This window comes from Eutrigla gurnardus (genome assembly GCF_963514095.1).
Source record: "Eutrigla gurnardus genome assembly, chromosome: 17".
Classification (NCBI taxonomy): domain Eukaryota; kingdom Metazoa; phylum Chordata; class Actinopteri; order Perciformes; family Triglidae; genus Eutrigla; species Eutrigla gurnardus.
The window spans coordinates 18,723,460-18,742,278 of NC_139928.1; the positions used below are offsets into that span (position 1 = coordinate 18,723,460).

The 18,819-nt window shown below is 46.4% G+C and overlaps 2 protein-coding genes across 3 annotated transcripts in view; both read left to right on the plus strand.

Annotated features, from left to right (window-relative positions):
• pkhd1l1.1 (PKHD1 like 1, tandem duplicate 1) overlaps positions 1-13,621 on the plus strand; it is a 32,367-nt gene extending 18,746 nt beyond the window's left edge. For both annotated transcript variants that reach the window (XM_084032786.1, XM_084032787.1), the window contains exons 43-76: positions 232-388; positions 474-630; positions 930-1,139; positions 1,508-1,637; positions 1,902-2,143; positions 2,314-2,450; positions 2,534-3,563; positions 4,105-4,296; positions 4,643-4,794; positions 4,910-5,069; positions 5,193-5,364; positions 5,692-5,780; positions 5,910-6,076; positions 6,166-6,295; positions 6,550-6,668; positions 6,890-7,019; positions 7,119-7,292; positions 7,535-7,638; positions 7,800-7,926; positions 8,019-8,231; positions 8,339-8,487; positions 8,662-8,784; positions 8,873-8,984; positions 9,342-9,458; positions 9,545-9,710; positions 9,828-10,060; positions 10,441-10,605; positions 10,691-10,848; positions 11,235-11,370; positions 11,603-11,947; positions 12,028-12,179; positions 12,292-12,438; positions 12,796-12,949; positions 13,103-13,621. In XM_084032786.1, coding sequence (XP_083888912.1) covers positions 232-388; positions 474-630; positions 930-1,139; positions 1,508-1,637; positions 1,902-2,143; positions 2,314-2,450; positions 2,534-3,563; positions 4,105-4,296; positions 4,643-4,794; positions 4,910-5,069; positions 5,193-5,364; positions 5,692-5,780; positions 5,910-6,076; positions 6,166-6,295; positions 6,550-6,668; positions 6,890-7,019; positions 7,119-7,292; positions 7,535-7,638; positions 7,800-7,926; positions 8,019-8,231; positions 8,339-8,487; positions 8,662-8,784; positions 8,873-8,984; positions 9,342-9,458; positions 9,545-9,710; positions 9,828-10,060; positions 10,441-10,605; positions 10,691-10,848; positions 11,235-11,370; positions 11,603-11,947; positions 12,028-12,179; positions 12,292-12,438; positions 12,796-12,949; positions 13,103-13,365 — 6,412 coding nt within the window. In that variant the 3' untranslated portion in view covers positions 13,366-13,621. The remainder of the gene's footprint in view (positions 1-231; positions 389-473; positions 631-929; positions 1,140-1,507; positions 1,638-1,901; positions 2,144-2,313; positions 2,451-2,533; positions 3,564-4,104; positions 4,297-4,642; positions 4,795-4,909; positions 5,070-5,192; positions 5,365-5,691; positions 5,781-5,909; positions 6,077-6,165; positions 6,296-6,549; positions 6,669-6,889; positions 7,020-7,118; positions 7,293-7,534; positions 7,639-7,799; positions 7,927-8,018; positions 8,232-8,338; positions 8,488-8,661; positions 8,785-8,872; positions 8,985-9,341; positions 9,459-9,544; positions 9,711-9,827; positions 10,061-10,440; positions 10,606-10,690; positions 10,849-11,234; positions 11,371-11,602; positions 11,948-12,027; positions 12,180-12,291; positions 12,439-12,795; positions 12,950-13,102) is intronic.
• Positions 13,622-13,761: 140 nt separating this feature from the next.
• On the plus strand, positions 13,762-17,432 carry gdf6b (growth differentiation factor 6b). The gene is made up of 2 exons (XM_084032788.1): positions 13,762-14,525; positions 15,371-17,432. Exons 1-2 carry the CDS (start codon positions 14,192-14,194, stop codon positions 16,261-16,263), a joined length of 1,227 nt encoding a protein of 408 aa, XP_083888914.1. The 5' UTR covers positions 13,762-14,191; the 3' UTR covers positions 16,264-17,432.
• Positions 17,433-18,819: the final 1,387 nt, after the last annotated feature.

Sequence of the window (18,819 nt, forward strand, 5' to 3'; positions counted from 1 at the left end):
ATTTATTATCATTATATTATTGTATATAAACTATATTTTGTAGTATTTTATGGTAGGTTCAAGTTTGTATTATATAATACTACATTATAATATTGAAGTTTTTAATGTCAAACTAAAGTACACATTGTTTATATGTCACAATACAGCATATAATAAGTTTTATTTTAATCCATCTCATCTTTCTTTCATCTATCTTTCTTTCTATCTTTTCTTGTGACCTTTCACTCACAGCAGCGACATGAACGACGTCAACGTGACCATCGCCGGCTCCGTGTGCGACGTTCAGTCCACCAACAACACACACATCATCTGTGTGACCAACTCCCAGCGGCGGTCTCAGGAAACCAACGTCAGCGTCCGCATCGGAGACCGGGGCATCGCCAAGATGGTGAGGGGGGGGCGGTCTGATGGGTCACATATAATGAGACCCGTATCTCTGTAACGTGTGATACGTGTGATCCCTTCTTCTCCAGGACCAGGCCGGTTTCCACTACGTTGACGTGTGGTCGTCCAGGTTCACGTGGGGCGGTCTGTCTCCGCCTGAGAAGGGCTCCTTCGCCGTCATCACTAAAGGCCAGACCATCCTGCTGGACACCAGCACCCCTGTGCTGAAAATGCTCCTCATTCAAGGTATAATAATGACTTCATAGGACATGAACATGTGGATAAAGAACTGACTTTCACTGGAATTGTACCTTATATGATTCGACCTGATGAATAAAATGGATTGATTTATTGAAAACATGGTTGTAAAGTTTGTAGGATCACCAGAGAAGCTGCAGGTTTTTTTAAAGACAGAAGCAGTCATTTTCTGAATTCAGTATTTTATTGATGTAACTGGTGCCAATAAGGTCAATAAGCCAATAATGATTTATTAAAATAAAAAAATACAGTATTTGTTTTGTAATTTGCCGTTTCTTTATCCTCAGGAGGGACGCTGGTGTTTGACGAAGCGGACATCGAGCTGCAGGCTGTAAACATCCTGATCACAGACGGCGGGCAGCTCCAGATCGGCCAGGAGGGGGCGCCCTTCCAGCACAAAGCCATCATCACGCTTCACGGAAACCTGCGCTCACCTGAAATTCCCGTTTACGGAACCAAGACGCTGGGCGTCAGAGAGGGGGTGCTGGACCTGCACGGTATTCAAACGGCTAAATATGAAGCTACAGCTAGCGGGCGATTAGCTTAGCATAAAGACCGGAAACGGGGGGAGTGGTTCTGTCCAAAGAAAATCGTATTAACTTCCCGTTAATAAGATTTTGACTTACATGAGTAAAAGATCGTAAGAGTTCTTCTACCTCTGAATGACATTCCTCTACGTTACACAACAGAAAACTGAAATAGTCCCAAAAGCCCCTAAAACCCCTAATTACATGTCATTGTGTCACATAATGTTAAGCTGGCAGAGTCATTTGAGTCGTGAAGCCCTGAAGGGATGTCGTCGTCGTGGTGACACCTCAGCCGCCCTCCTCAGGTGGAAGTCATTGTTGACAACCCGTTTGTCCAGGTATTCCGGTTCCTGTCCCCTGGACCCACCTGGCCCAGACGGCCCCCAACGGATCCCTCACACTGACTCTGATGAAGGCCGTGACGTGGAAAGCTGGAGATGAAGTCGTGATCGCCTCCACAGGTCACAGGTAACATTACAGCCTCACGTTCACGCACGGGGAAGCAGAACGTTATTTAGGAAAATTAATCTTTGGAACACAGATTTTCCTCTTTTTATGAATAAAAAACTCAAAATCTCACAAAAGTAAAGGTATACGAGGGCAAAGAAAATCACAAAAAACGCAGTTTAAAGTCCCTTTTACAAAACTAGGGGAGGTTACTGGATATTCCCCTGATTGACACTGATAACAAGCTTATAGTCAGAGGTAGAAATCATTTATTTCTGTTTTCAGGCACAGCCAGAAAGAGAATGAGGTGAGGCGGATCGGCGCCGTGTCGGCAGATGGCCGGACCTTGACCCTGACCGAACCGCTCAGTTACACCCACCTTGGCGTGACCGTCACGCTGCCCGATGGAGCGGCGTTTGAGGGCCGGGCGGAGGTCGGTCTCCTCACCAGGAACATCCTGATACGAGGATCCCAACACCAAGAATGGGATGACAAGGTCGAAGCCTGCCCCGATGGCTTTAACACAGGTAGAGTGTAGTGTGAGGTTTAAGAGACATAAGTCAAATATATTCAACCAAGATTCACCAGGATATATTCTAGATGTTTTCCAGTTGGTATAGAAAGGGTTAGCTATAAATGGATTGTTTTTGTGGACTTAAAACCTGGAGTGGTGTCTCTGCTCTGTCTTTACGTTCAGGTGAATTCAGCACCCAAACCTGTTTCCAAGGACGGTTTGGCGAGGAGACCGGCAGCGACCAGTTCGGAGGCTGCATCATGATCCACCCGCCCAGGCAGGGCGAGGATCTCGCCATCGGCAGACTGGAATACGTCGAGGTGAGACGCTTCAACCTTTCACAGCTTATTGTAATGATCAGATTTCCAAATTGAAATGCTAAACGCTATGCTCTTTGCTGCAGGTCTTCCATGCAGGACAGGCCTTCAGGCTGGGACGGTATCCCATCCACTGGCATCTGATGGGAGACACCCACCATCGGTCCTACGTGCGCGGTTGTGCCATCCATCAGACCTTCAACAGGGCCGTGACCATCCATAACACCCACAAGCTGCTGGTGGAGCACAACGTCATCTACAACATCATGGGCGGGGCCTTCTTCATCGAGGACGGCATCGAGACGGAGAACATCCTGCAGTACAACCTGGCCGTGTTTGTCAAACAGAGCACCAGCCTGCTGAACGACGACATCACGCCCGCCGCCTACTGGATCACCAATCCCAACAACATCATCCGCCACAACGCCGCGGCGGGTGGCACCCACTTCGGCTTCTGGTACCGCATGCACGAGCACCCCGACGGCTCCTCTTTCGACCGAAGGATCTGCCAGAAGAGGGTCCCCCTCGGGGAGTTTTCCAACAACACGGTGCACTCTCAGGGCTGGTTCGGCCTTTGGATCTTCACAGACTACTTCCCCATGAATGGGGGCACCTGCTGGTCCAGAACCCCCGAGCCCGCAGTCTTCCACTCCCTCACCACCTGGAACTGTGAGAAAGGCGCCGAGTGGGTGAACGTGGGCGCCGTGCAGTTCGAAGGCTTCTTCATGGTCAACAACGAGAAGGCCGGCATCGAAGCCAAGCGCATCATCCCGTGGGCCGTGTCCGCCTTCGGCGAGGAAGGGGGGGCGACCATGTCCAACTGCACCATCGTGGGCCACGTGGACGAGCTCGGCCTGGGAGAGAACTACTGCACCCACCGAGGCATCATCGCACCGTTGGACGACGGCCTGAGCGTCTTTGACACCAAGTTCATCAACTTCGACCGGGGCTCCTGCGCGGCCATCGGGGTGGCGGCCATCGATGGGACGTGTTTGGACCGGTGTGGAGGCTGGGCCGTCAGGTTTAAAGGGATCCAGTACATCAAATCTACCAACAAGGCCGGCTTCAGGTGGGAGCATGAGGTGCAGCTGGTGGACTCTGATGGCTCCCTCACAGGTACTCTAGTCTCCTACTGGTCTCACTACCATGGTTTTCAATCAGTCCCTCAACCCATCAGGCTTTTCAGAAAATGACAGTTATTAGGTCCATAGAGCATTTCTTTCTGAATGTCACCTTTTTTCAATTCGCAATAAGTGTACTTGGCGTCGCAAGTTGAAAATCTCTGAACTTGTGATGTCACCAAAAAACGTTGGTGACATCACTGGTGCTATGTGGACAAAGGGCATTATTCGGTCATTTTCTTGTCAACAAATCCCATGAAGGAGTCAAAACCTACAATAATACTCAATCCTACACCTGTTGGTTTCTTCTGAAGGCGAGGTTTCACAAATAAGCTCTGTGCTGCTTAAAGTTGTAGATTGATGGGTGGATGATGTAAGCATGCATCATATTTTAAGAATAAAACATTAGATTTTGATGTAAAAATACCAATACATTGATTTGTTTTGGTATTTTATTTACATATTTTGAACATTTCAGCTCAGGTGGGCTTATCCTCCATCCCCGTGTCCGACTCACCACGATGCCTTGTTTTCAGGAACCATCAACAACAAAGTGGTGCCCATGAGCCCTCTGCTGGACCCGGCTCACTGCTCACAGAGTGCCGAGTGGAGCGTGGGCTTCCCCGGCGCCGTGTGCGACCACACCGCCAGCTTCCACCGTTTGTCCTTCAACAACCCGTCACCGGCCTCCCTGAAGGCCAAAGATGTCATTTTAACCAACTCATACGGTACTAAAACACACAGACGTGTTACTTTATCATGAGGAAGCAGAAAAACATCTGTTCATCTTTACTGACCTCTCCTGGTGATCAGTGGGAAGTGCAGCAGATGATAAATAGCAAAATAACACAAACGTGTCATTGAAATCATGAATGACAATATAATTGATATTATTACACCGCTCTAAAGATACAAATATGTCCTCGTAGGAGAAGATATAACTGTTGACAAATAATTCAATTAATAAACTGTATATAATAGCATGTATTAAATGTTTTTTTTTACCATATATAGAAACGTATCTGCTGTAATTTAAAAGTATATAAAGTTGTAATTTCAACCTCACTATTACAGGCACCAGTGTGATTCCCTATCTGAAGAAGAGAATGACTCATAAGTTCGGCTGGATGGCCATGCTGCCCTCTGGACAAACCTACAACTGGTTCTTTAAAGATATGGATCACATCACCAACATCACATATGCTGCAAAATTCTACGGCTTCGGCGTACGTGAAAGCTCCAACATGTGTTGTGATATAACAGGACGACGCTGTAAACGTCTCAGACTTCCCTTTCTGCCTCTTCACAATAAGCTGATGTTTTCTGTTTTTTGTCACACAGTCGGATCAGTTCGTAATCATCAACCACAACCTGACCCAGAGTCCAGACAGATTCCGTATCATGGACGAGAGGAACGGCTCGTCGGCGCCGCTGACCTTCAGTAACAACCAGAACGGAGACTGGTACTTCGACAACAGCTCCAACAACCTCTACTACATGAGTGAGACACACTTTAACCTGGATCTGTCGCCCATTTGGATGATTGTTTAAGTCATTTATTTGTCATTATTTTCATGCATACATTTGTTCTTGTCTTCACCCATTTGCGTTTGCGCATCTGCAGTATCTGGGAAGACGAGCCAGCGCAGACGTCGTGCCAGCGCAGACCGCTCCTTGCGGGACTCCGCGGTGAACTTCAGGGTCTACCGCTGCTTCTACCCCAACTGCATCCCGCCAACGCCACCTCCTCCAGCCACCATCGCCCCCACACCCACAAAGCGGCCTGACAACTTCATGTACGCTCACTACACATTCATATATATATATATTGTCACTAATGCAATAAAATGAGTGGTATTTTTGCTGTTTGGTCGAGGTTTAATCTGTAAAAATGTCTATAAGTGAATCCCAAAATCCTAACTTCTGCAGTGCAATCTAATTATTTTTAACACAATTTTAATTAAAATGTTGTCAAAAGGGGTGTCTGTATTTACTTCAAAGGACTTTGAAGTAAATGTACTTAGTTACATTACACCCCTACTGTTTATGTTTTACTTCTTAATTCAGATTTACAAAAACAAAAAAACACTAAAACATTCTTTGTTTGTTGTGTTTCTCTCTAGTCGGTGGTCTAATGCGTCTTTCTGGGCAACTTCAGCTGAAAATAACTTCACAACACCAGCAGAGGGATCTGACGTGTTGATCCCGGCAGGTAACGTCTGGAGGAAAACAGAATAAAGAGCAGCTAATGTGTTCTTTGTGTGGACAGTGTTGTTTTTAAATTCTCAATAACAACCAAAGATTCTGTTTATAATCCCTCTGTATCCCCGTCCAACCACAGGGATGTGGGTGGTTCTGGACAGCGACACTCCTCCACTCAACAAGCTGACGGTCGTTGGAGTTCTGGAAATCCCCGACACCATGAACACCTCGTCGTCGTCCAGACAGGCTCGGGCTGCACCTGAATACAGCACGGTGGTGCTGGACGCCGTCTACATCTCCATCCAGGTCCGTGGGATCAGTGATCTCGTTTTAACGTCACCATTAATGCTGAGAACGGAGACATGAGGTGATGCTGGCGTCTCCTGCTGTTTCAGGGCGGCAGGCTGATTGCCGGTTGGGACGACGAGCCGTTCAGAGGTCAGCTGATCATCAAACTGAGAGGGGACCACCGCACGCCGGACTGGCCTCTGCCCAACGGACCCAACCAGGGGTCCAAAGTCCTGGGTGAGAGAGCAGCACCAGAACCTACTTCACCTGAACGAAGACATTAGATGTTTGCTGCTGGAACAGAAATGTTCATATATACTATGAATATATGAAATTCTATTATTCCTGAAAAGTTGTTTTATAAATGAAGATGCTGATTCAGATTCTGTGATAATTTAATAACATGCTATGACTCCATGGAAAAGATGATTGAGCTGTTGATGCTCATACCAAATAAATGAAACGCCGCTGTGTGTGTTGTTGTACAACAGGTGTGTTTGGTACTCTGGATCTCTATGGACAACCTCACAACGTCTACCACACCAAACTGGCTGCGACTGCCGACGCCGGCTCCAACACACTGAGCCTGTCGCAGTCTGTCGACTGGCAGGTCACAAAGCTTTATTTTTACTTTCAACTCGTGTTTTTCTATTGAAATGTTAAGGTCATGTGATTAATTTGGATGTTTTGAAGTGAGGTTGTATGAGGCGCTGATCCACAGTCAGTAATAACGACCCCATTTCAAACAATCTGAACTATCCCTTTAAGTCTGTGATGAAGTCAAACCTGATTGTGTGAAAGCTGCATGTTTCCACGTGTGTTGTGTTGCAGGTCGGAGACGAGGTCGTCCTCTCCACCACCAGCTACAACGCGTGGGAGACAGAAAAACGCCAGATCACCGCCGTGTCAGCAGACGGCCGCATCCTGACCCTGGACCAGCCTTTGACCCACACTCACATCGGTCAGTCTAACGACGGATCACAATCACATTAATCTCAAACATGTGTGACATTTATATTTGAGTTAATGCCCAAGTCTTTCCCTGCCTCTCTGTCCTCAGGTGAGACTCACTCCGTCTCCGGGACGTCGTCGTCCTACACGCTGGCAGCAGACGTCGGCCTCGTCACCAGGAACATTAAGATCATCGGTCAGGAGTATCCCGAGATGACGGCGGAGTCGTTCGGAGCCAGACTTTTGGTGGGCAGCTACTCCTGGGAAGGAATCGACTATAAAGGTATAACGTGTGATTCGTATTCTGACAGAACAGCGTGTCGTGTTTGTGTTGGATTAATCAGCTGGAACGTCATTATTAAATTAGAGTTCCAGACGTTTTGGCCTCAGGATCATTTAAAAGCTGTTTTATTTCCAGATAGATCTGACCCCACGTCTGATTTAGATTTTGAGCGCTACACTTTCAAAGTGAAAAAAAAGAGGTTGAATCAAACGATCACAATGTTTGATCTCTTATCCTTAAAGGCAAAGCTCAGATCAGGAACGTGGAGTTCTTCCGCTCTGGTCAGGAAGGCTGGACGGACGACACCGACCCCCGATACTCTGTGGCCTTCCTCAACCTGGGAGAGGTGCAGCAACACACACACACACACAGAGTTTAAACCAGTTTAATCTAACCGGATCACTGAGCTGAACAGATATTTGAGTCGATACATGTGTTGCAGTTTACTACAGTAAAACGTATCTGTTACATTTGTAATAAACAAGATTTGTTCCTCCGTCTTGAAAGGTTTCAGGAGAAGACTCGTACATTCAGGGTTGCGCGTTCCACGACGGCTTCTCTCCGGCCATCGGCGTCTTCGGGACAAGCGGACTGAGCGTTGACGACAACATCGTCCATCGTACGGTGGGAGAAGGTAAACGCTCACACACTTTACAATTCACACGTGGGGCCAGATTGTCCAAGTTTAAGATTTTTCAGCTTTTAAAACGCGTCCCCCGTTTGCAGGTATCAGAATCTGGGGCAACAACATAACGTTGAGGAGGAACCTGGTGGTGATGTCACTGTGGCCTGGGTCGTACCAGGACAGAGAGGAGCCCTTCAACTACGCCTGGAACGCTGCCATCGAGGTCAACGAGGGGACAAACGTTGTGCTGCAGCATAACATCGTGGCGGGTTACGAGAGAGTCGCTTATCGCATCGATGGAGAACCGTGTCCAGGTAACGGAAATGATAGCGGACCTTTCATTTGTCGGATTAACCCTTTACTGCTCAGCCTGAGGAGAAAGATGCAGATTATTTTGTTTCCTTCTCCGTGACTTCTGCAGGTAATTGGAACGAGAATGAGAAGTGGATCCACAACGAGGCTCACGGCGGTCTGTTCGGAGTCTATCTAAACAAGGACGGTCTGCCCGGCTGCAGCCTCATCCAGGGCTTCTTCGTCTGGAGGAACTTCGACTACGGCATCTACTTCCAGGTTCCAATACTGAACCTCTTCTGAGTCTGACTCCTGAGTTTATGTGCTTAATTCATACGCAAGGCTTGGGCCTCTTAGTGATGATAAGCCTGGAGTCATGTTTCTGGGGTTCTGCTCTTCTAAATATCTATAAATGACCACAGATCACCATCTTCCTCTTCCTCTCCCTCACAGACCATCATGAGGGTGATGGTTTCCAACGTAACCCTGGTGGACAACGGGATGGGCATCATGCCTCTCATCTACGCTCCTCCCTCTCTCTCCCACGCGTACGCCGATAAAACCATCCATATTCAGGTGAGAGACTCTCCTCTCTTATTCATCACACATCATGTAGTCAGTTTAGAGTGCAGGGTTCATCTTCCCCATGCTCATCTTCTCCCAGAATGCCTTGATTGTCGGAAGCAGCCCGAACTTCAACTGCTCGGCCACTTTGCCCAGCAGTGATTTTAATATGGAAATCAGCGAAGGTCATCGAGCCCCGCGACCTCTGACAGGTACAAAACACACCGCTGTGTCAAACACCACGTATCTCATGACTCTTTTCATTTTGGCAAACTGTGACATTGTTAGGCTGAGAGAACTGACACGCTTGCAACAGGCTTTAAAAAAGGCCTTAAATGTTTTGGGATTTGCCTTAAAGTGAAACAGTCTTTTTTTAAACATCTTTTAAAACACATCTTGCTAATAACTGAGATACAGATGTGTTTAATGGCAAGAACCTCATGATACGTCTCACGATACTTTGGTCACGATACGATACGTATCACGGTATCACGATATTGCGATATATATACATCTATCTATGCAACCAAATAGAAATGTTATTTTGTGGCTGTTTTCACTTCGTACAGGTGGCAGATCTGGAATCTCTTGGCCGAACTACGGATCGGGTCACAACACCGCTCCAGTTAAGCCCCATCATTTGAACATGAACTACAACGCCATCAAAGGGCTGATGAAGGTCGTGGGTGAGTTCATGGTTGGAAAACAATCTTCCCGGTTATTTGAAGAGGCTCATGTTCCTTATTCCTCATTCATCTCGCCTCCGTTCCAGACGCGATCTTCGTCGGTTTCCGAAACGTCTGCTCCAGCGAGACAAACTTCATGTTCATCACCAACCCGATCAACGAGGACCTGCAGCACCCCGTGCAGGTTTCAGGAATAAAGATGGTTAACAGCGAAGAGGAGGCCAAAGTCTTCATCCACAGGCCCGATGTGGGGTAAATCATTGAACATTCAACAGAAACCAGGCTGAGAGAATAATCAAAGCTCTTCCAAGAAGAAGGTTTAGAATGATTTTCCCATGAAATGGATAACTTGATGCTTTGGTGCCACAGAAAAGCGAACCCAGCCGACTGCGTGGACATGACCTGCGATGCCAAGAGGAAGAGCGTGTTGAAGGACTTGGACGGTTCGTTCCTGGGCGCAGTGGGAGCTGTGGTGCCTCAGTCCGAGTATGAGTGGGGAGGGGATCCCAGGCTAGGACTGGGCGACTACCGCATCCCAAAAGTCATGCTCACGTTCCCCAACGGCAGCCGCATCCCCGTGAACCAGATCGCTCCACACAAAGGTAACGAGACCAGAGGAGGGTGTTCTTTCTTACTGTCTTCTGTTTTTAACATGGATAAATTTCATTCATATATTTCGGCTCATGTTATCTCAGTGTTTAAAGGTGGGGTTCTTTGATAAAACTGTTTTTTAACAGTGTTTTTCTTGTAAATTTGCTATATCTACGATTTTCATAAATATTACCCCCCATTACGGCTCTGTAATATTATTTTGTACCTACGATGTCCCTAATACTTCACTTTCCACCACCTTTTTATTAAATATTTGCTTATTTATTTTTCAAATTCCCAACTTTTGAATAAAACTGTACTGTGAACTATTAGAAAAGAAATTAAGACATTAAGTGCTAAACTAATTTCCCAAACTTGTTTCTTCCCATAGGTGTGATCAGGGGAGACTGCACATACATGAGTTCCTGGCAGAGCTACAAGTGCTTTGGGCTGAACTACAGGATGCTGGCGATTGAGAGTCTGGACTCGGACTCTGAGACCAGACGTCTGTCCCCCGTCGCCGTGCTCGGAGGCGGCTTTTTGGACCTGATCAACGGTAGATTAAAACCCCGAAAAATCTAATTGGCCACTCTAGAATTTGCTTTAAAGAATGTAACTGAGTTGTGTGTCTTTGCCTCCAGGTCCTCAAGATCACGGCTGGTGTTCGGGCTACACCTGCCAGAGGAGAGTGTCTCTCTTCCACAGCGTCGTGGCCACCAATAAATCCTTTGATGTCTTCTTCACCAGCGTCAGCCCTCAGAAACTTCGCCTCATGATGCTCAACGCTGATTCATCTGAGGTCAGCACACAACCAGGACGATATGAAATATTAGTCAGCTACATTAATAGCTTCATCTTCAGATTTTCAGCAGTATAATTCTTTCTCTGGTTCTTAAAAGTGAAGCCAATGCTGAAGTGCCTTAAACTTGCATTCTCTCTACTGTCCATCAGGGGGTTGTGGTTGTAAACGTGAGTTTATGGTCTCAATCTCTAGTTTCAAGTCTTCTTCAATCCAGCATGATGTAAATTTAGTACATTGTGGTCATTTAGAGTCCACCAGACCAGAAAGCAGGGGATGCTTTAGGGGGCGGGGCTTCCTTGTGATTGACAGGTCATTATAGCAGCCTCGTCACCACGTTCTCTGGTTGTAAGATGGCAACGGCCAAAATGCTTTTTGTGTCTTAGAGCATCGTCGTGTCGGTCTTCTACTCCAAGCCGCAGCGGTTGGATGTTTACGTGAACAACAATCTGGTTGCTCCGACTAACGTCCAATGGAACGCTGACAACACCGACTACACCCTGAAGAAGCCGAGCTACGCAGGTAATCCACTTCACTCATGATCTCCATGTGTTTTTACTGTAAATGTTGTTATATATTTGGAGAGGACCAGAACATGTGCCTTTGCATTTGATAAATCTTAGAAGATGGGCTTTATTTTTAGTTTTTTATTTCATATTATGGATTATTTGTGTATGATATGGGAGTCTAGTGAGAATAGTGTTTTATTGCAAATATTTGATGTAAAGTTAAAGACTTTCTTTGCTCCCTCCAGGTCAATACGACCCCCAGCTGAATGCCACTGTGGGCACCAACTACTTCGACCACGTAAACAAGATGCTGAGGGTCGTGGTGAGAGGCTCCCAACCGGTGGAGATCCGAACCGCTCCGGTGCTCTTCATCTCCTTCGAGCTACCGGCCATGACCGAGGACGAGTTCTTCGGAGAAAGCCTGGTTCAGAACCTCGCTGTGTTCCTCAAAGTTCCCCCGAATATGATTCGGATCACCAACATCATCCGGGAGGACGGGAGCGCACGGCGCAGGAAGAGATCCACGGGCCTGAAGGTGGAGGTGGAGATCAAGAAACCTCCAGTCCAGCAAACGTCTAACACCACCGAAGGTTAGTGGGAGAAGAAGTCTCATTTCTGTGCTGGTGTTTTAATGTTCGGGATTCATCCTCTGTTCCCTTGGTCGTCCCAGATGAGGAGGACTTCACGTTGTTGAAGAACATCGCTGATGATCTGGGTCAGGCAGCAGTCTCCGGAAACCTCAGTAAGTCCATCGGCTTCAACGTCTCTTCGATGGGCGTCGTCCCTCCTCCTCCTCCGTCATCCGACTCCAGTTGGAATGAGGTGAGCGTCGAGAATTTATCTTCAATAGTCAGAATCTACACGTGCATTTAAATTAATCTGTGTCGGATTTACGAGAGTGCTCAGTGGTTCAGGTTTCTGGTTTGAATCTCAGGTGGCCAACGAGGAGGTGACGAGGGAGGAGCCTCCGGTGAGCTACGTGTCCAGCATGGCCGACCTGCTGCTGATGGACGAGCCGACAGTCGGGGAGTTCGTTGGTCCTCTGCAGCAGCAGCCCAGTCTGATGGCTGTGGACGAGAATGTAGGCTGCTTTTACTGTCTCTCCACTGTCTAATGATCTAATCTAATCTATTGGACTGATAATGAGAAGAGTTGCAGTTGATTTTCAGTCCTCCAACCTTGATTACTGAGTAAATGAGACACTATTCTTCTTATTTGGAAAAATAGATCAATTAAATGTCAACATAACACACATCATTTTTTGTCTCTTCGTTTTCAAATTTGTAACCATTTTTGTGTGCAAATGATTTCTCCCAAACCATGTTGAACACAGACGTAAAACTAAAATTTTAGAATAAAAATGGGATGAGGTTAAAAATACATATAATACAGTAGATAATAAAGTCTGGAGAAGTCTGACTGGTGCTGTCGTCTGCAGGGTGACTGTGTCTCTGTGGGAGTGACGAGTCTCACTGTAACAGCCAGCCTGAAGGACTCCAGTGGGACCAGCGTGGGCGGACTGGAAGGAAACACCACCATCCTGTTCAGAACCTGCTGGGCCAACTTCACCGACCTGTCCATTCAGAACAGCGGTACGTCGGCATCATGCTCTTAATAAGCAATCTATGTTTTTTTCCCCCTCATTTCATATTCTGTTATTGGGATTTATTTATAAGGAAGTCTCCAAAACTTTGACACAGAAGTTCCCCGATTCACCACAATAACTACCGGTCCTCTCCCTGCAGGTGAGAACCTGACCATGGTCTTCACTATAAAGGAGTGGGGCGCCGAGTCCCACTCCTTCTCCGTCAGAGACCTCCCGACCACCCAGCCGCCGGTGACCAGCGGCAACGGCACCACCACGGCGGCCACCATGTCCACAGAACCAGAGCCCACCACCGACGACAGCATCTTCAGCTCCAGCACCGCCGTCTCAGCCGGCAGTCTGTGTCTGGTCAGCGTCATCTACGCCGTGGCCTGCTGCTCAGACGACATCCCCATATGCTAGAAGTTTTTATGAAGGAGACAAATCAACTGGGGGGGGAAATAATATATTAATGCACATGGGTGTTTTCTTTTTCAGTTTTATTAAGACAAAATGATTGTGATGGGTACAAATATCTAGTAAAAATGCACCACTGGAGGGTGTTTCTGTTCTTTTGACGTATTTTGTGTAAATGTTTGACTCAGGGCTGAGATCCTAACTTTTTGGATGATTTTTTTAAATGTTCACTTTTCAATAAAGTCTATTTTTCATTGATGAACACATCTCTTCTGCATCAGTGTGTTCCCTCATCAATCAGACCCATTATCTAATGCTGACGCTGTCCGTGGTGCTGAACGCGGCTGATTGGCTGCTTCCTGTTCGGCGGCAGCGGCGGGTCGATGCGTCCGCGGCTCGCTAGAGGGCGGGACACTCCGCGGTAAACCCGCAACCCATCGTCTCCTCGGGCTCAGTGTTGGTAGTAGTTCACGTCCTGCTCGGACAGGGAGAAACGTATAAAACTGAGACAAAAAAAAAGAGCCGTTCCGGTTTTTAGAAGCGGTTTCGGTTTTGTAGAAGTCGAGCCACGTCCTTTCAGCGCACATCTGCCTCCGCGGGAGGGAGGCGACGGCCGACAGAGGAACAATTAGTTTTACTGCCGTAATTTGCGCCCTCCATTTAGCCTCAATGATAACAGTACAATGTGGGCGTGTCCTCCCCCCCTTTACTTTGCCTGTCCTCCGGAGCTGTGCGCACTTTGCGCAGCGGCCACTTGCCGCGGAGTGGATGCAGAGTTCCCCCCTTCCCCACCACCCCCTCCCCGGCTGAGGCTCTGATTCAGGACCAGAGGATGGATCTCTACCAGGTCGCTCTCCTCTGCGGGTCTCTGCTGCTTGTCTGGGAAACCCCCCGTTGCCACACTCTCGCCATCTCCCCTCCAGCTGGCCGGGTGTCGAGGATCTTTGACGGACAACAAGCGTCGAAGTATTTCAAGGAGTTTTACGCGCCGCCGGCCGTCGACAGAATCCACAAAGCGACTTCTAAAGACTCGATTGAGCCGCATGACTACATGCTGTCTATTTACAAGACCTTCTCCACGGCGGAGAGACTGGGCCTGAACGCCAGCTTCTTCCGCTCCTCCAAAGCTGCGAACACTATCGCAAGTTTCGTGGACAGTGGACAAGGTATGTGTGTGTGTGTGTGTGTGTGTGTGTGTGTGTGTGTGTGTGTGTGTGTGTGTGTGTTACTCATAATGTGGGGACTAACATCTTTTCACAACATTGTGGGGACTTGCCAAACTTTTTGTCTCCACACGTTTTTTTCTCGTAAATCGAGTTCTAGCACCCTAAAAAATATTACATAGATACATGCAATATAAAAATAAGTCATGTGTTTTTTTTAAATACAAGTCCGTTTTTGACAAGCTTAAACATGGTAAAAAAAAAAACAGACAGTATATAGTTTACTTTAAACTTAATATTTTAACAACGCAAATATAAGATACCCCCCCAACCCAGTCATGGTATGGTCCACTTTCTCCCTCCCACCTGCACCATTCACGTTAAAATGTACAGTTTTTTTTAAAGGAATCATTTTTGGGGGGCATCAGCACCCCTTAAGCTCTGTTCCCAGAATCGCCTGTGTGTCTCCCTAATGTAAAACATTGCATTATAGGTAGAAGACTTTGTTTGGGTAATATCTTATAGCAAGTTAATTAATTAATTGGATTTATTCACTGTACAATACTGTTTTAAATGCACCTGCCAACCTTTTACTTATTTTATCAGCTTTCACTATGCACATATGTTTTTATTAAGTAGTTATTGTGAGGTAAAGTCCATATAACGTCACCTAAAGGGATGGAAACACGACTGCGTCTGATTGAACACCCATGACTCACACTTGGTCTTCCACATTAATTCTGCGCAGACAATCGTAGGATTTTTCCTGTCAGATTCCACATCTCTGTGGTATGCAAACCGTCCCCGCGAGAATGGGTCTGACCCTGATGTTTTAATGCTTTCCACAGATGACCTCCCACTCTCCCCTCTAAGGAGACAGCAGTATCTGTTCGACGTCTCAACGCTATCCAAAAAGGCGGAGGTGCTGGGAGCCGAGCTCAGGATATACACCAAAGTGTCTGGGAATTTCAGGATATCGGAAACAGAGCCCGTCGACATCCAGCTCCTCTCCTGCCACGACCGGCAGCTGCTCGACTCCAAAACGCTGGACTTGCAGGACCCCCAGAGGCCGAAGTGGGAGGTGTTGGACGTGTGGGAAATATTCAAAGAGCAGCAGCACCTGAGCCAGGGGAAGCACTTCTGCCTGGAGCTCAGGGCCATGCTGGACAACCCAGAGAGGGAGCTGGACCTGCACCTTCTGGGCTTTCACCGGCACGGCAGGCCCCAGCAGAAGAAAGCCATCTTAGTGGTGTTCACCAGGTCTAAGAAGAGGCAGACCCTCTTCAGTGAGAGGAGAGGGGGCCGGGTGTTGCTGGGTCTGGAGAGGAAGGCCAAAGAGAAGGGCGCCGGTGCCAAAGCCAGCAGGAGGAGGAGGACGGCTGCGTCCAGAACCCGCCACGGGAAGAGACACGGCAAGAAGTCCAAATCCAGGTGCAGCAAAAAGCCGCTGCACGTCAACTTCAGAGACCTGGGCTGGGACGACTGGATCATCGCCCCGCTGGATTATGAAGCGTACCACTGCGAGGGGGTGTGCGACTTCCCCCTGCGCTCCCACCTGGAGCCCACCAACCACGCCATCATCCAGACTCTGATGAATTCAATGAACCCCAGCAACATGCCACCGAGCTGCTGCGCCCCGTCCAAGCTCAGCCCCATCAGCATCCTCTACATCGACTCAGGAAACAATGTGGTCTACAAACAGTACGAGGACATGGTGGTGGAGTCTTGTGGCTGCAGGTAGTAGATCTAGCAGGTGCGGCGCGTCACTTTGACGGCCTCCTGGTTCTCCTCGTGAGGGGGAACTGAACTGCGTTACAGTGACGAGGCTGCACCTGAAATAAGGATGCTTTTTTTCTAACCATGCAGCCAACAAGGTCATGTTTAATACCTCAAACATTTGTTTTAGTTGTTTTTTCTGTATATTCTGGTCACTTAAGAATTAAGAATATATTTTAAGATAAAGTTCTGGGACACCATCAATCAATCAACTGGTGCATCACAAATTCATCACAATGTTCTAATGACCAAAAGTAATCAATCTGTTTTCATTTTAGACACATTTGTGACACGTTTCTTCTTCTACTATAGAAACTGAGCAATAAACTTCAGGTTAACATTTTTTCCCATATTGGAAGTCTTGAGTGACGACTCCACCAGGATTAAAAAGCAGATTTTTCAGCACTTGACATGGCCTACGACTCAGGGAACGTCCTCGAGTGCTGGTTGAACCACCTTCACTACATCTCCATCGATAAACCAGCGCAGGGTTTCTCACCAGTTGACTTTTTTCGTTGAGGAGATACATCATTTTGTCTGCGATGCACTGATAAAAAAGGTACCATGTGTAAATATTTGGAAATAATAATAATTTATGTTCTACGAATAAGTTATTTCATCTTTATTTTTACTGTCCACTTTGTTCCGTTACAACTTCCAGACAGTATGAGTCACACATCTGGATGTTCAGGTTCCAATAAACACATGTGGATGATGTTTTGGTGAGGAAGCTAGTTCTGGTCACAGACTGTGAAATACTGTAGTATTATCAGTGTTTTTGCTGTATTTATATATACACACATAGGAAATAATTATTCACCAAACAAAAAAACATTGTCTTTGTTTGGCTTTTTTTAGGCTATACTGTTATTTAAAACATTAGTAGCTCATTTTAGCCTCTTATATTTTGTATTTTACTGGGATCTGAAAATAATATATTATACTGATTGATACCGACTGTCAGTAAGATGAAATATGGATAATTCCGTGTCATATCTTTGCTCTCCTACGTCAAACCTTATTACAATGGAACATTTTATTGATAATGTATTTTTACACAGTAAAATAATCAGTAAAATTGTTTAACCAAATTAATCTATTCTTATAAACTGTGTGAACTGTAAGATGTGTAGAGTAACAGGCAAATTAAAATATCTTGAATTTAAAATCTTGTTTAAGTGTGGAATTTACTAAATGTTTTACTTATTTGTGGTAATTTTACCAGTTTGCTAATATTATTAGTTGTGGTGGTTAATTTTACTGTCATTCTCTTTCACTCGTTTTGGAAGTTGCATCGCTGGTTCCCTCGACAAAAGCTGTTGGGATTCAAAACAAAAGTGTATAATACTAATAATGTGTTTTTTTAATCTTTTGTAGTCTTTTTATGCCTTTTTTAAGACACATAAAAGCTTACGTTCTTAATGTATTTCAGGCATCTAACCAAGTTTTTATTGTTCCACTTAAAATTTCAAAAAGTACAAAAGCATCAAAGCAAACTGGTGCATCTTATATCTATTACATTTGAAGCCCCAGCCAGTTAGCTTAGCTTAGCACAAAGACTGGAAACAAGGGGAAACAGCTAGCCTGACTCCACATACCAGCAGCTCTTCAGTTCTCCAACACATTATATATCCTGTTTCTTTAAAAAAAAGTACAGTTACAAAAGGGATTTAAATCAAGTCATCACATTTGATTGGACAGCTAAAAAAGTGGGCGGGCTTATAATGTAGCACAATACGGAGCTACAGAGGGCTACAGCTCCACACTCACTTATGGCTAAAAGTTTGATTGGTGAATAGTATTGGTTTAAATTGGTTCAAGCAGTTCTACTATTGGGGTTTGACATACATTTTTAAATATGTAATATTTTTGCACGTCGTTAAATAGGTGCACAATATTATTGGTGATGTGTTTTATGGGGTGGTTTTACGTATGTTTTCTTGCCTTTTGCCAGATATCTAATTCCGTCTGAGCTGGCTTTAGTTGTGAAAGGTACACCGAGACACATTGATCAACACAAACAAGTGATCAGGAGCTCATGGACTCATTAGTTGCCATTGCTGGTGTTAAAGTCGGGGTGAGCGACAGTTTGTAGGGTAAAAACAGGGTCAAGAGCGCCATCGTCCCTGGGTGGGCTGTGTGTGTGTGTGTGTGTGTGTGTGTGTGTGTGTGTGTGTGTGTGTGTGTGAGTGTGTGTGTGTGTGTGTATGGGGGGGTATATATGTGACAAACAAATTGGTGTCCAGATGTAGTGACTGACCCCCCCTTTTAGTTGGGTCCCTTGCCCCACACACAATGTGAGGATCTCAACATCAGATTAAGAGTGCCTTTTCCTCCCTGGGGTCAAAGGTCAAGTGGAGCATTGTCTCCGAGGGCTGTGGACATTAAACAACGTACACGTCCCCTTAGAAAAGGGCGACAATCAAGAGTGGAGGGAGGCGGCCGAGGGGAAGGAATGCGTGTCATGCGCTCCGAGGGCCTCGCTGTCACTCCCCCCAAACAACAAGGTGAGATATAAAAA